At 46.3% G+C, this 15,723-nt stretch overlaps 3 protein-coding genes across 4 annotated transcripts; 1 reads left to right on the forward strand and 2 right to left on the reverse strand.

The window, feature by feature from the left end:
- Positions 1 to 3,017: 3,017 nt before the first annotated feature.
- LOC109735948 (phosphoglycerate mutase-like protein AT74H) lies at positions 3,018 to 4,552 on the reverse strand. The gene is made up of 2 exons (XM_020295150.4): positions 3,864 to 4,552; positions 3,018 to 3,754 (listed from the first exon to the last, which is right to left on the reverse strand). The coding sequence occupies exons 1-2, from the start codon at positions 4,390 to 4,392 to the stop codon at positions 3,249 to 3,251; spliced, it is 1,035 nt and encodes a 344-aa protein (XP_020150739.1). The 5' UTR covers positions 4,393 to 4,552; the 3' UTR covers positions 3,018 to 3,248.
- Positions 4,553 to 9,684: 5,132 nt separating this feature from the next.
- Positions 9,685 to 11,156, forward strand: LOC109735954 (G-type lectin S-receptor-like serine/threonine-protein kinase At1g34300). The gene has a single exon (XM_020295156.4). It carries the CDS (start codon positions 9,767 to 9,769, stop codon positions 11,075 to 11,077), a length of 1,311 nt encoding a protein of 436 aa, XP_020150745.1. The 5' UTR covers positions 9,685 to 9,766; the 3' UTR covers positions 11,078 to 11,156.
- An 811-nt stretch (positions 11,157 to 11,967) lies between these two features.
- LOC109735947 (uncharacterized) lies at positions 11,968 to 15,415 on the reverse strand. Of its 2 annotated transcripts, none has more exons than XM_020295148.4 (6): positions 14,975 to 15,415; positions 14,681 to 14,846; positions 13,388 to 13,652; positions 13,095 to 13,294; positions 12,825 to 13,012; positions 11,968 to 12,526 (listed from the first exon to the last, which is right to left on the reverse strand). In XM_020295148.4, exons 2-6 carry the CDS (start codon positions 14,785 to 14,787, stop codon positions 12,240 to 12,242), a joined length of 1,047 nt encoding a protein of 348 aa, XP_020150737.1. In that variant the 5' UTR covers positions 14,788 to 14,846; positions 14,975 to 15,415; the 3' UTR covers positions 11,968 to 12,239. The 2 variants fall into 2 exon arrangements, with proteins under 2 accessions (XP_020150737.1, XP_020150738.1); XM_020295149.4 differs by having other exon boundaries at positions 14,681 to 14,855; positions 14,975 to 15,384.
- Positions 15,416 to 15,723: the final 308 nt, after the last annotated feature.

The following is a 15,723-nucleotide window of genomic DNA, read 5'->3' on the forward strand; positions in this document are numbered from 1 at the left end:
AACATGTACACAGTATGCTTGAAAAATGTTCCATATGTGTACTAATATGTACAATGTGTATTGAAAAAACAGACATTGTTGAAAAGATATGGAAAAAACCCAAAGAAAACTGGTTAATATGTGGAACAGTTCGCGACCTATATGATCAATTGTCTGCATACTAGGTGATGTTGGATGTTATGCGCTACACTAATTGTTTCATTAATGGTCTCAAGCTAGAGGTGAGAGTACATGTGGCCCTGCAATAGCTTGAAGACTTGGATGTTGCTTATGATTTGGCCCTTCTTCACGAGACCATAGTTGATAGTGCACCACACAACCTAAACACACCGCATGCTTGCCTACCCTCTCCCTCCACCGCATATGGCACCGAAGAGGGTGGCCCCAAGGCCAGCAGAAGTACCGAGACCTGCAGCACGGGAGGACAATTGGGCACCCTTCTTGCGTACAAGTGTGCCAAAGGGTTATGTTTCACCCGTGCAGACCGGTGGAGTCATGATCATGTCTATAACCAAGCATTTCCATTGCGTGTGGTACATTTAGATGTTGGAGTTCTATCAAATGCTATTGCTTCTAGAGGAAGTTGACTATGAGCAGGGAGCGGGAGAGCATGTCATTGCTCTGTCACATGAAACTCAAGGCAATGTTCATTCAATACACTCATTTCAGTTTACTCCTGAAGTGAAAGGTTTACAGTTACAATTTCTCTTGGACTATGGAAGCATGCATTCCTTTATTGGTGCTCAATTTGTTCCACAATAGCAAGGTGTTGAAGTTATGATAGTAGAACAAGTGTGAGTTATTGATGGTGCCATTCTTCACTGCACTCAACATATTACCATGTGTGATTTGTAAGCTGCTGGACACAAATTCAATTCTAGATTCAGGATTCTTGAGTTGGGATGTTATGTTGTATTATAGGTTTGGATTGGTTGGTTCAACATAGCCTGACATAGGTAAACTAGACTCAGAAGCGGATCTCATTCTGAAGTCCTGGTAGTTCGTTTTGAGCTTCTCGGTTCTTATCCTTCGGTGTGCTTGTAGAATTGCTTCGATCAGTTTGGATATGTTCCGGCTCCACTGGACACCTTTTTAGAGATATTGAAAGTCCTTCGGGTCCTCTCTCTCTCTCTCTCTCTCACTCCCTCTCTCTCTCTCTCCCTCCCTCCCTCCCTCTCTCTCTCTCTATCATCCTTGATGATCTTGTTGTGCAATATAACACATGCTCTCATGACCAGCCACAGGGTCTGAGGCCTCCAATACTCAGTAGGGCTAGAAAAATTGCAAAGCGTCTTTGAAGCACACCAAAAGCTCTCTAAGCATCCTTTCTAGAAGATTCTTGGCACGTTGCAAAGTGAGATTTCTTGTTGCCTTTAGGGGCGGGTGATTGTCTTCACAAATGTGGCCCATGGAGGATGTATGCCATCGGCAAGGTAGTATCCCATGTTGTACACATGGACATTGACAACATAGTTGCAAGGTGGATTGTCATCGGCAACTAGCCTTGCAAAAAGAGGAGATCGCTGGAGGGGCATTGAATCATTGTGAGAGAGCGAGGCATTGCAAAGTATGTATGTCAAATCAACAGATTATGTGATGCAACTGTGTCAAGAATGATGGTTGGATCATGGCAATGCCGCCCTTCATACTAAACTTGCCATGTCACGGGACAATTCTTCCATGTATAGTGCGTACAACCAATGGATACAAGCACTCTTGGCCCATCTCTCTCGTCATTGTCTGCCATGAGCCTCTCGACATCTTCATTAGTGGGAGTCCTCAAGTACTCCGGTCCATAGATCTCGATCACAGCTACGCAGAATCATCTCACACACTCGAGGTTGAGGTCTTCCCCAATGCGAACATATTCATAACCAAGGACTCCACGGTTGTTGTAATCTTAGTGTTATTTCTCACTGGATCTTATTTGTCAACTCATTCCAACAACCAAGGCCATGTGTTGTTTTTATTTTCAACACGCATATTTGAATCAATATTGAATTGTGGACCTTGAGGAATAGAGGCTTTCGGGTTTCATTTGTTCATTCTTCATTTTCTCAGTCACTCTTCAATGTAGCTTTCAGTTCTTAGCATTTAAGTCTATCTATCCTTCTTCACATTTTCTGCCTAAAGTTCCACTATGTTTTCTTTGTCATCGAAAAATTGAACAGGGTTGGGAAAAATTCCTATGCGGCTGATATAAAATCTAGCGACAAGGTTCCTTCTTCATTCATAGGCCTGAGCGGCTCTTCTAGGCGACCACGTTTTTTCTAAGGAGCAGATCAGAATGTCACCTTATTTTTCCGACTCATCTTACAAAAGGACTGTTTCACCCTCAACTTTCTCTCCAACTCGTGTAATTGTAAGAATTTTTTGACTTTCTCCACTACGTTGCTACGCTTTGAGACCCTGCTCCCGGTATCTTTGCTTGAATGCCTTAATAAACCCAAGTGGACAAAGCGAAAGTGGCGAGATCCCACTGTTATTTTTATGCTAGATTTAAATAACTTTTTTCCAACTTTCGACCGTCTACTAAGGTATCTACAAGTTTCGGCCAAGCGATGAGTAGACGGACGATCTCCGCGCCGGTTGATAAAATACAAACTTGCCCGCTAAGTACCTTTCTTACCTTTTGCCTACTAAGTACTTAAGTTATGTGCTAATTGATTATAACTTTTTTTTTGAATTTTAATTGATTAGAACTTAATTTGTAGGGGTAAAAATTTGAACTAATTGAGTACATACAAACTGGTGGATAAATTTTATAACGGGCCGACGACAGAGTAACATGTGGGCCTAGTTCAGATTTCGACTGGGTTGGAAAGTACTCCTCATTGAGCCCCTATCTGTACTGTGTTTTCCTCAAAAAATACAAAGGGGGCAGGCAGAGGAGTAGTTGTACTCCCTCCGTCTTTTCTTTTTACTTCGCGTATAAGTCAAATACGTAAATTTTAACCAAAATCATACTTAAAATTATGAACATCTACAACACTAAAGTTATATAGTATGAAAATTAATTTCCCGATGAATCAAATTATATTGGATATTCGTCCTATCAAAGTTTGACTCTAAATAAGAAGCAAGAAAGCTGAAATCAGATGAGTGAACCATGGAGCTTTGCGTCCAGAGCCCCATCATGGAGCAGAAATTAATATAGTGTGCTCTAGGCTGCGTGGAAATTATTGCCTAAACGGAAGTGGGAATCTACAAATCTTTCATATACAGGTATACAGATCAGCTCCAGTTTCCTAGCTGAAATGAGTGAAGAAGGAGGGGCCGTTGGTGATGAAGTTGTAGTTGAGCTCGCCGGGCCTTGCTGTCCGCTGCCACATCTGGTCGTCGATCATCTCGTCGGTGAGCCCGAACTCCCTCAGCTCGTCCACGGTGTGGTGCACCAGCAGGCTGTACCGGCCGCCCTCGCCGGTCTGCATCACCAGCGTGCCGCCATTGTCCAGGTTCGCCAGGCCTTCAAACTGCCGCACCGTCCACTTGTACCACCGCATCAGGAACACCCGCAGCGTCAGCCCGTGCGACACCAGCACCAGGTTCATCTCCGGCGCCGTCGGGCCGCCCGGCGGCGACGGCGGCTGGAACCGGCCGATGTCGATGTCGGCGCGGAGGGTCTCTCGGAAGCCCGTGATCCGGTCGTACACGTCCGCCGCCGACTCGCCGTCCGGGAACCGGTAGAAGAACCGGCCGTAGCGCCGCCGGATCTCCTTCTCCACCCGCATCTTCTCCCGGTCCTGGAAGTTCCCTGCTCACGGCCACAGACAGACACGTGGGTGTTCGATCAGGCCACGTGGTAGTACGAGATAAGGCAATCCATTTCTTTATCCGCATGCGGATCGGGTCGGACGGCGTACCGAAGTCCTGCTCGCGGATGCGGGGCTCCTCGCGGACGCCGGCGATGCGGCGGGCGTCGAAGGCGCGGCCGACCCCGCGGAGCGTCTCAAGGGTGCGCCGGTACGGGGACACGTAGAAGTAGACCTTCCAGTCGTCGTCGCTGTCCTCCTCCTCATCGTCTCCGTGGCCGGAGGAGAGGAGGCGGTGCAGGCGGCGGCCGCAGTCCTCGGCTTGGCGGTGTCCTTTGGGGGTGAGGCCGATGAGCGGGTCGGGGACGCGCGTGTAGGCGCCCTCGTCCACGTTCCCCTCGCTCTGCCCGTGTCGCACCAGCACGATGCGCCGCGGCCGGGGCGGGGGCGCCGGGTACGGCAGCGGGCGGAGCTCCGGGAAGTAGTGCTGCTGCTGATGCTCCTGTGCTCCAGACGACGACGTCGCGCGGCGGCGCGGGACGCCCAGCGTGTCCTCGCAGCAGCGGCACCGCAGCCGGTGCCGGGACCGGGGCCGTGGGGCCGCCGCGGGCGCCGGGGCGCACCTGGTGGCCGCCGCCATCAACTAATCAGCTGCCTTGGGCGGCTGCTATGGCCGCATCGGGTCGCCGGTGGCCAGTGGGGAACAGAGAAGCCGGCCGAGGGTATGTGCGTGGGGGGAGAAGGTTTGTTCTCTAGCGCGCGTGCGGCATGCGTCCGATGGCTACGTGTGCGAGCCAAGAACGACGAGAAGTTCCACGTGTACTACACCGTCTTCGAGATAAAAAAAACTATTCTACGTGTCCACAGAGAAGCAAATGGGCTCTGTATTCTGCTTTTAACTGGGCCACAACTACTCGGCCTGGTGAGCCGAAAGATGCAATCCACTCCAAAAAAGATATTTGCACGTACTTCAGAAGATATAAAAAATTCAAAAAAAAAAGATATAGATTTTACTCGGGCTGTATTTTCTCAACAAAACCTACTTTAAATTTTAGTATTGTAAAAATGAAATAGAAGCTATTGGTAATGAAAAGTTTAAACATATAATTAAAAAGTATAGACACCGCCCTTTAGACAACTAGAGGAAGTAGAAAAACTTAAGGAGCGTCGACACCCTAGTGAGCTATCCCCTCGTCATAGTTTTGAATATTTGGGGGGAAAGGATGTATCAAATTTACCGAGTATATTTTTTAATGAATTTATAATTTTATGATGTATTTTTTGATAGAACCTATTTATTAAAATATAATATAAAATTAAATAATTATAAAATTTTATTGACCAAAATTTTAATAAGTTTGTTTACTAACAATATTAAAAACAACCTAGAGGAAGTAGCAATTCTTGAGGTGTGGACATCCAAGTGAGCTATTGTCCCACCATACTTTTGAGTATTTATACAAATGCATTACCATATTTTAAATTTATATATATATATATATATATATATATATATATATATATATATATCAAATTTATATTTAGTGGTCCACATCATGATATAATTTTTTAATTCAAGAAGAAATTTCATCGACGGAATTTACACCAAGGTAACATATCATTTCTCATAATTTTGAGCATCAATAAATAATAATAATTGCATATCACATTCATTAGAATTGTGATAGTGTATAATGTTGTAGAATTATCAAAACAAGATAAATTAATCTTTGCGGCTCAAACTCGAAATATGACCATCCAATTACGTGGTCGTGATTGCAGTAACTATATATAAAAGTTTCAAGACAAATAAAATCATTATCTCACGCAAAAAATATGACACAATCTAGGAAAATCTGTGTAACGAAATGCCGTGCAGACGTTGGTGACTTATCATTTTCATAATTTTAAGCATTGGGAAAAATACATATGCTTCAAATATCATCTTGCTTTGTAAAAATCAGCTCTAGCAAAAATCTATAAAAATAAAACAGATTGGTTATTCATATTGATCATATGAAATTAAAAAATATGAATATCATGCATTGCAAAATTATTTGTTTATTGTCTTTTCAATACTTTGGTTTTCACTATTATAATAAAGTCATGGCTAGTCATGTCTCTCTCTGCCACATAGGCAAAATCGCCGTGTAAGCGGGCTATGAGCCTGGTATTGTATTTGCTCTTAGTGATAATTCCAAGAATGTGTATATAAGCTTTGATCTAAGAGTCGTTACATATCTTGAAAAGGATCTATCTATTCTACTGCCTTCGAATATCTTCACAAAGAACTCTACGACGTGTTGCCAAGAAAACTATCTTCGGAGGGTTCAAGGTTGCGCCTGTAGCAAATAAATGGAAATGTATTTTTTTAGGGGAATAAATGGAAATGTATTTTTTTAGGGGAATAAATGAAAATATTAAAATGACAATTAGACGTGTGAAGGTATGGTAAGGCAGTTTGTCTTGCTTCGTGCTGGAGCTGACAAGTTCAAATTAACACAAGGATAGTCAAACAAGAGTGAAAAAGATGCCGATATTTACTATGCTTATTTTCACCATCGGGCCCTTATATTTAGCAAAAGAGTTTCATTTCATTTAATAACCAACGAAAAATAAGTGGGCTAAAACGATCGTCCAGAAGCCGCCCCTGTTGACTCACGAGCAACAAGTACGTAAACCAGGAGGTCAATTGTGTTGACGGTCTGGGACCACCTTCGGCTCATCGGGCCCCTCCGTGTGATATTGAACGGCTGTGATCGCTTCGTAACATACTTGCACGTGCTGCTATCGGTGACGTTCCGCTGATATTTCTGTTAGCAGACTTGGTCTTGATCTCACCGGCGATGCTCGATCACTCGTTTCTTCTGGTCCAAAGACACGGTGACCTTCTTGGTATCTTCGCTTGATTTTTGGTATATGCAAGGGGTCGAGATTTTAGCTGGAAAAGTAAGTGATTAAACGCATCTAGAATTTGCCTGTTGACTTGTGTTTCCACGTGGTGTTTTGAGCCGATTGGTTCGTATGAGAAAAAAAGATATATGCAAATTATTTGTACAACGAATTTATCTCTTATGCTAACACAACTTTCAGTGTACAATTAGTTTGGTTTTTCTTAAATTGCCTGTTGAAGCATGGTGCGCCGCCGCCATCCCTTTTTTGCCCGAGTAATGCTACATCCATGTAAATAAAGCTACCTGTTTTATACGTAGGCTAACACATGGATAAGTGTGATTGGAGAAGACGGAGAAGGGAGCCCGGCCACCTGAAATTCCGCTGGGGGGGGGGGGGGGGGGGGGTGGGGGGGAGATAGAGTTTTTAAGGAAGCTTACGTAAAAGGTTTCCAAAGTGCTTTCAAAAATAGCATTTTTTGAGCATCAATTTAGTTACTTTTGCCATGACTTCTTCAAATATCATTTCATGATAAAAAATTCAAGAAAACAAAACATTTGTCAATGTTTATCAAAAAAAATTCAGATTTTTTTACTATTTTTATTTATTTTACTGTTCGTCAGAGAGCATTTGAGCTCGGGATCAGATACTCCGTGTCCCGGATAGAGCAAAGATAAATTACAGACGCGAAGTAAAACTAGAATAGGCAATACAAAATCAAAGGCCACTGGAAATAAATCTATGGAAACTTGGCCATACATGCTCTGGCTAGTTTATTTCTCTCCTAGATAGCAAGGCTTGCATGCAGTATCTAAAATCACATAAAAAGGCATAAATTACATGCACAAATAGGTTCACTCATAAGCGTGTATGAAATGTTTGTGAAATTGATTGCAATATGACTTGCATAACTAAATTTTGTATTGAATATATTGGGATTTTTCTGAAATTGGTAGAATTATGACCAAAACAATCGAAAATACCAAGGTGAACATGGTTCCACGTGCACCTATGTGAATACTCCCTCCGTTCCTAAATACTATTTGTCTTTTGGGAGATTTCAAATGGACTACCACATACGGATGTATATAGACATATTTTAGAGTGTAGATTCACTCATTTTACTCCGTATGTAGTCACTTGTTGAAATCTCTTAGAGAAAAAACTAGGAAAAATAAAATAAAATAATTCTAAAAAATTTGGGTGGTATACCATTCTACTCGCGTGTGTAGCTTCGTAAAGTATTGACACCCGTGATACTCTTGGTGAAGTAATTACAACTAAGACTTTACTATTCACTAAACAGTGTTCTTTTAATACAACTTCAATTTTGTCATTTTTGCCCAGATTATCATCTTCGTAAAACTTTACATGCAAGTATAGCAGCCAACTATGTATGTTAGAAAATGTTTCAGATCTTTTTTCAGTATTTTTTGAATTTTACTGTTCTAACTGTGCGCGTAGAACCATGTTCCTAAAATTCTTGTTCCAAACTAATTGAAACTTATGAATATGTATTAATTTATTTCTATATTTGATGAAAGAATGAAAAGTCGCTAAAATAAATAAAATGGATTAATAATAATGGTTTTAAATATCACTGAAATAATTTTAAAAATTCAATAAAAATGCCCCCAAAATATGAAATGTATGTGACTTCAGTTGGACAATTTTAAAACTTTTGTTTTTTTAAATAACACAAGCAAAATATATTTTACAATTCTATTGTTTTGAATTGTCTTTGAATTTTTTGTCATACATAGGAGCGACATGACAAAGATTGAGAGAGAGGCCCATCAAGGAAAATCAGGGAATTGTCAGCAGCTAATTGGCCGTGGAGACTCAACCTGGCAGTCGGGTCGGGACCTCTACCAAACCCATGCCCTATAAGTAAATGGGTCTACCCCTTCACCCAAGACCCTACCCATGGGCATAGGAGCAGACCCACGCCCATACCCATCGGGTAACCCGACCCAATGGGTTACCCATCGGGCGCAAGATACTATTTTCAATATAATTTACTTATATTCTGCCAAAACACTTGGTAAACGATTCCTATTGTTGCGAACAGGATTTGGCGTTGTCTAATCCCAACCACACAAGCAAGCAGTATGCAGCAGCTGTGTTTTATAGGCTCGCTGGTGGTTCCTTTCCCATAGCTGGGCGAGGTGGTACTAAACTATACCAGTGCATGCACCAGCAACGAGTGTATTGTATGGGCCACTTGCTAAATCTTGTTGGGCCTGCATTCTTGAAACGTGAAAGAAGTGAACGTGAAGCTGGTTGTTTGGTGCCTAGGTTGGGGCCGGCTGCTTCTCTTTTGCCAACGAGAAACCCATAGCCTTGGTTCCATTTGTTGGTATTGACCGGCCCATAGGCCTTTGCAAACTCTGAGTGATGCCTGGGTTGGGGCTAGTCCTGGCCATCTCTGGCCCGGCCCTGTCGGCCCACCCAGGCCCGGCCCTAAAATCCAGGGCCTAGGCCCGATGGGCTTGCCCGTGGGCCGGGCTTGGGCCTGAGTTTTGAGCCCAACAGCAGGGCCTGAACGGGCTTGGGCTTGGCATATTGGCATTTTAAGGAAGAGGCCCGGCCCACGGCCCTAAGCCCTAAGGGCTTTTTACCAGATGGGCCGGGCTTGGGCTTGAAAAGTAGGCCCGATGGTAGGGCCTGGGAGGGCTGGGCCTCAGATTTCTGCCGTGGGCTTTTTTAGGCCCGACCCATGGCCAGGTATAGTTGGGGCTGACGGTACATGGACGCTTCACACAAAATAATCAGTGCACAAAAATTAGACCACTGTATGTACGTGTATATGTCTATATGGCCGACATGTCATGCTAATCGGGTTGCCCATCGGGTAACCCATGGGCGTAGACCTGCACCCATGCCCTACCCACCATTAATCGGGTTGCCCATGGGTCGTGCCCATGAGCGAACATGACGACCCATACCCTACCCATTCGGGTCGGGTGCCCATGGGTCGGATTGCCAGGTTGAGTGGAGACTCTCCTATATAGCCGAGGGAAGACGCCATGATATGGGAAGCCGAGCTACGTAGCTTCTTCCGGTGCAACCACCACCACGGAGGAGTCCGCGGTCTTCTTCCTCGCTGCCGTCGAAGAAAGATGAGGCCTCTACGGGGAGGTCCCGGAGCCGGAGCGGATCTTGCTGTCCTCTGCTGCTGCTTCTTGCTCCTCTCCTTCCTGTCCCATGGCGCGGACATGCCCCTAGGCTCCTCCCTCTCGCCGGCGGCCAATTCGACCTCATGGTCGTCGCCCAACTCCACCTTCTCCCTGGCCTTCGTGCCGTCCCCGACCTCCCGATCGCTCTTCGTCGCCGCGGTCACCTACGCCGGCGGAGTCCCCGTCTGGTCCGCCGGCGCCGGCGCGGCCGTGGATTCGAGGGGCTCGCTCCGCCTCTCATCCTCCGGTGATCTGCAGCTGGTCAAAGGTTCCGGCGCCGTGCTCTGGTCGTCGGGCACCGCCGGCCAGGGCGTCGCCGCCGCCGCCCTGCAAGAGAGCGGCAACCTCGTGCTCACGAATTCCAGGGGGCGCGTCTTGTGGCAGTCATTTGACCACCCGACGGACACCGTGGTCATGTCACAGAGCTTCACCTCCGGCATGAACCTCACCTCCGGCCCCTACGTCTTCGCCGTCGACAGGTCTGGCAACCTCACGCTCAACTGGGCCAGCGCCGGCGCAGCCCCCGTCACCTACTTCAATAAGGGCTACAACAACTCCTTCACCGCGAAGAAGACAGTCACGCTCACGATGCAGACCAACGGCATCGTCTCCCTCAACGACGGCTCCCTCGTCAACCCCGTCGTCGTCGCCTATAGCAGCAACTACGCGGAGAGCGGCGACATGTTGCGCTTCCTGCGCCTCGACTCGGACGGCAACTTCCGCGCCTACAGCGCCGCGCGCGGAAGCGGCACAGCGACGGAGCAGTGGTCGGCGGTGGCGGACCAATGCCAGGTGTTCGGCTACTGCGGCAACATGGGCGTGTGCAGCTACAACCGCACGTCGCCGGTGTGCGGCTGCCCGTCGCGGAACTTCGAGCTCATCGACGCCTCCAACCCCCGGAGCGGGTGCAAGCGCAAGACCGAGCTCCAGAACTGCCCGGGCAACTCCACCATGCTCCAGCTCGACAACACGCAGTTCCTCACCTACCCGCCGGAGATCGCGATCGAGCAGTTCTACGTCGGCATCACGGCATGCCGCCTCAACTGCCTCGCCGCCAGATCCTGCGTCGGCGCCACCGCGCTTTCCGACGGCTCCGGCCTCTGCTGGCTCAAGGTCTCCAACTTCGTCAGCGCCTACCAGTCGGCGTCGCTCCCTAGCACGTCTTTCGTCAAGGTCTGCTTCCCCGGCGTCCCCAACCCGCCAGTCAGCACCACTAACGCGTGGTCGCCGGGGACCTCCGGCCTCCATGGATGATATCTTTTCCCCTCTAAAATCATACTACTAGCAAAGCTTGGCACCCGTTGCAGAACTTTGTACACCCTTTTAGCAAAAATAATGTGTAGAGCTATTCAGAACGGTTAACCCGTGTTCAAGAAACATTGCAAAATAATTGCATCCTGTTATTAGGAATGTTTTCACAGTATGTGTTTTGTAATAAGATGTACACTAATATATATTGCCGCGCCCGCACCGATCTCCTTCCTTCGCCATCCAGCCGTTTGATCGTCTCCCAATTCATCAGCACGGAGTTGGGTCCAGTGGGACGACGAACAAGTTGTTGGCCTCAATCGGATCCATGACGATGGTGACGAGGGCGGGGGCGGTGACGATGAGGGTGGAGAGGGCGGTGTGGGACGCAAAAAGAGTGGGGGTGAATTGTGAAAAAACAGGAGCTTCGAGTGGGGTTTTGACTGGGTCAAGACTGTTGGAGGAATTAGGGCTCGGGTGGCCGCACCGACCGCCCTTGCCCTCGAGCGCCGGGCTTGCCCTCAGCCCACTGACACGTGGGCCCGGCCCCACGCGTCAGTGAGCCAACGGCAGGATGCAGTACGGCAGAGGAGCCGGCTCCAACAGGTCCATCGCGATGGCGGCAAGGGCGTTGAGGGTGGAGAGGGCAAGGTTGGACAGGAAAAGAGTGGGGTGAATTGTCAACAACTGTGAGCTTTCAGACGTGCAAACCAGTCCAGCCCAATACGGGCATCCATCATTATGAATGATCCAGGCATATAGGGAAGAAAAATGAGCGCCAGAGTTGAAAATTCCCCAAGGAACTGAAATTCATAGCTTCTGGCTGTTATCTCGTCTTTGACTGCAATGCTAGGTTTATATAAGCACTGAAACCCGTAAGGTGAACCATTTCAACAGGCACGAAAAAGATTATGTCCTTTTCTATTACAGAACAAAACAATTGTTGATATCAATCAAAGCAGACAGAAATCAGGAGGTCAAGAACCAAAGATACAGCATAAACAAGACGCTGAGTTTCGCTGAAAGATGAATGGTTTGTCCTGATCGGTCCTGGGAATACCGAGCTTCTGGGAACGCATGGCATGGCATGGCAGCATGCATGCCCTCTGCTTGTGTTACCTTGAGAGAGGGACAAGCTAACAGCATTGATACTGACCTTAATTTACTACTACTTGGCCTTCTTAACAAGTGTGGAGGTGCGGAACTCTGCATCGTCTCTAACGAAGGTCCACCAAAGATAGGTGAGAGGAATGGTGCTCGCGTGCCACAGCGAATGTGCATCGGCATACCCCTTGTATGGAGGAAAGTCATACACTTCAAGAAGCATAGCTAGAGCTCCTCCGAATATGACGATCCAAACCTTGAATCGTGACGGATGATGGGTCACAACAGCCCAGGTTGTCCATGCCACAATGTGAACAACACCCATTGCCACACAGACTTTCATGTTCCATCCTGAAAAGGCATATAAACGCAGCAGATGCACATGAATTAATAATATGTTTCTACACAAGGCGAAGTGTGTGTAAGGTAAACTGAAGACGCAATTATTCAGTCCATTAATGATAATATTCCGTCCGTCGTATCTTTTATTTAACTTGTAACACCACAAAACATGGGAAAAGTAACAACTACAAGATTGTTGAGCCTAGCTAGTAAAATATTTAATTTGATATATGTATGCAGGATAGATCTTGTATGAATGAACATAGCAAAAGATCAAATACTGTAGGAGAAGCAAAAGGAACTTTACCATAGTCAAGTTCATAGAAGTTAAGATACAAGATGTGTGTTGTAACGAATGCTAGAATAGGTGCAGCAAACATCACCCTGCCAGCCTCATCCTTGACATTAAAAGTTCTTAGCAATGTAAGGATTAAAGAGTAGCCAAGTTGGGCCACAGCTGAAGAGTAATCCAGTTTCTCAGTCAAGTCAATATCCCTACAAAATGAAGAATGATGCTGCTGAGTAAGATATCAAACACTATCATGACAGCATGCCCAAGCTTTGAGCAAATGCACACCTAGTATGGAATATAGTGCTCCAGAACCATGCATTCAGTGATAATATTGCATAGATATGCCACAGGCCAGTGTATTCGTAGTATGTCCTCTTCGTCTGAGGTCTAAGAGGTAATCTGTAATTCACTTGGAGGAAGAATGAAAGCCAGCCAATGAAGTGCGTCAATAGGTTGAGAGCAGACAGTGCAGCTGAAAGGGGCTCCTGATAAATGGCAAACAAGTTAAGACATGTAGTAGTGGTAGTCATGATGGTGAAATAGTAGTATCACTCATCAACATACAAGCCAAAACATGCCTGGAAGACAGAAACACGTTTGAAGGGCCATTTTCCATGATATTTAACAGGGCTCAGGCCACCTAATTGCCGTTCCTCTTCTCTTCGTATCATGCAGTAGTAGCGGCAGTCTGACATACAGCTTTGGTGCTTCCACTGCATGTAAAGGGGCTCCTGTGTGTACCAAGAACTTCCGGCAGATGTGCTGTCATTCTCCTGGGACTGACAGTGGCTGATGATGTTACTTCCAATAACCCCTGTATTCTTACACTCCTTCACACAAGTTCTGCAGGTTGATCACTATGCAAGTTACTAAAAACTTCTAAACAGTGTAAAATCAGAATGACAGCAACTGAAAGGTCGATAGATGAACAAATTTCAGGAATCCAACAGGTTTTCAGTTCAAATTTTGTTAAGAAAAATACAAAAGGAAAAATAAATATGGTGAACCCAATTACTTTTTACAAAATACATCTAGAAACTAATAGCCGCTTTTTAGAGTCCATGGAGTCCAGGAAAAAAAGACAGGCAGAAAGCAGATATTATAGGTGGTACTTATTGCACAAGCAAAATGGAAGGATACTAGAAGAAAATAATACTGCAAGTATGATACTATAAATTAATCATGAACAATTCACGCACTGGAAAAGAAATAGCTTTCACAGGTGTCGCCTAGTTATTGACTCACGTTAATCCACTGTTAGTGTTTTGTTTAAAACTGGGGTTATTCTACCATTGTGCTGTTATATCTCCTAATGTGGAGCACATAAATTCAATCTATCGTATTATATGAGATATTATTTACTATTTGTTCTTGTATCCTGAAATTTGATCACGAGCACCTAGGCTTCCTGTCACCCCAGGTTGCTTCGACTGGCTGTCACAAAACAGCTACGGAACAGATGATGTGCAAGCAAACGCATCACAAAACAGCTACGGAACAAGATAATTCCCTTAACCCTGTCCCACAATTTAGCAGAATCTAATCAACTGCATCTAGAACAATTTTATTTAAAAATTGATAAAGCTAACAAAATGTTATGGTAAATAAATGGCAAGGGGGTACATTGGATTGAAGGGAATCCATAGGAATTTGATCCTACCTTTCTGAACAAAGAAATGCCCCCCCCCCCCCCCCCCCCTCCCCCCTCTGAAATTTCAGGGGTACTATTCAACAATTCAGTATGAATCAAAACTACGGAAATTCCAGAACCAACCTATCCAAGGCCTGGAATCAAGTATAAGAAAATAAACGGCAATCTAGCGAAAGGGCACGTCATCTGCAACACGAGATGAGTCAAGAACTGCTCTCACCTGTACAGCGGATGAGCATCTCCCGGGCTGGCCTCGACGGAGCCGACCACGAATCCGACTGCAAGAAGGGAAGCCAATCGAACCACCCAGAGGCTGCTTCCGGCCATCCCGGCGGTCGCGCCTGGGTACAGTCCGTGAGCCCAAGATCACGGAGAATGTTGAAGCCCTGTTCAGACTCCAAGTACCAAAGGGATAGAATTAGACTTCTAGCAAGTGGAAAATGAATATGGAGCAGATCATTAGCTATCTGCACTGTACATTAGCTTTAGTAAGGCAATGGCAGCAGGTGTGTACCTTGGGTGGGAGCTGCTGCCGCCTGCGAGCGCGAAGTGGAGATCTAAACCGGCGAGCTGCCACCAGCGCCTGCCTCCGTGCCTCGCTGAAGGCTGCTGACTGGCCTGCTGCCTGAGAAGGCCAGAAAGCTGAGGGTGGAGCCGGGGGACGGGGAGGAACCGTCCGGGGAAGGAGAGGAGCAGTCCTCGCCGCCGGGTCAAAGGCGGGCTCACGGAGCGGAGCGGACGGAGCGGCCGTGGTCTGGTGGAGGCCGGCGGAGGCGGCTCTGCTGAGAGCCGACGAAGGGGAGGGGAGCGGCGGCGGCGGTGGACGGCGGAGTGAGCGAGGCTGGGAGATGGGTCGTGGTCGTGGCGGCGCAGTCGGAGATGGAGATGGGAGAGGACGAGGAAAAAAGGATTGGGCTATTGATTGATTTGGTCGTTGGGGGCCGGCCATTTTCGCTAACCAGACGGACCCTTGGGCTGGTGGAAAAAAGGCCACTCAGGCCTTCTTTGATTTGTACGAATTGTGTAGGAATTTTATAGGATAGGATTTTCAAAGAATGTTTTTTGGGGGTTGTAGGAATGAATTCTTATTCCTATGCAGTAGGATAGAAACTAATTCTTCACATTTCAAAGAAAAAGAAGCATTAGCCTAGGCTCAATGAAAAAACTCATATCATATGCATCAAACGACATTCATTTTTTTTCTAGGAATTGAGATACATGTCATCACACTTTCTATGATTTTCTAATTCTTACGATATTCCT

This window comes from Aegilops tauschii, chromosome 5 (assembly GCF_002575655.3).
Source record: "Aegilops tauschii subsp. strangulata cultivar AL8/78 chromosome 5, Aet v6.0, whole genome shotgun sequence".
Taxonomy (NCBI): Eukaryota; Viridiplantae; Streptophyta; class Magnoliopsida; order Poales; family Poaceae; genus Aegilops; species Aegilops tauschii.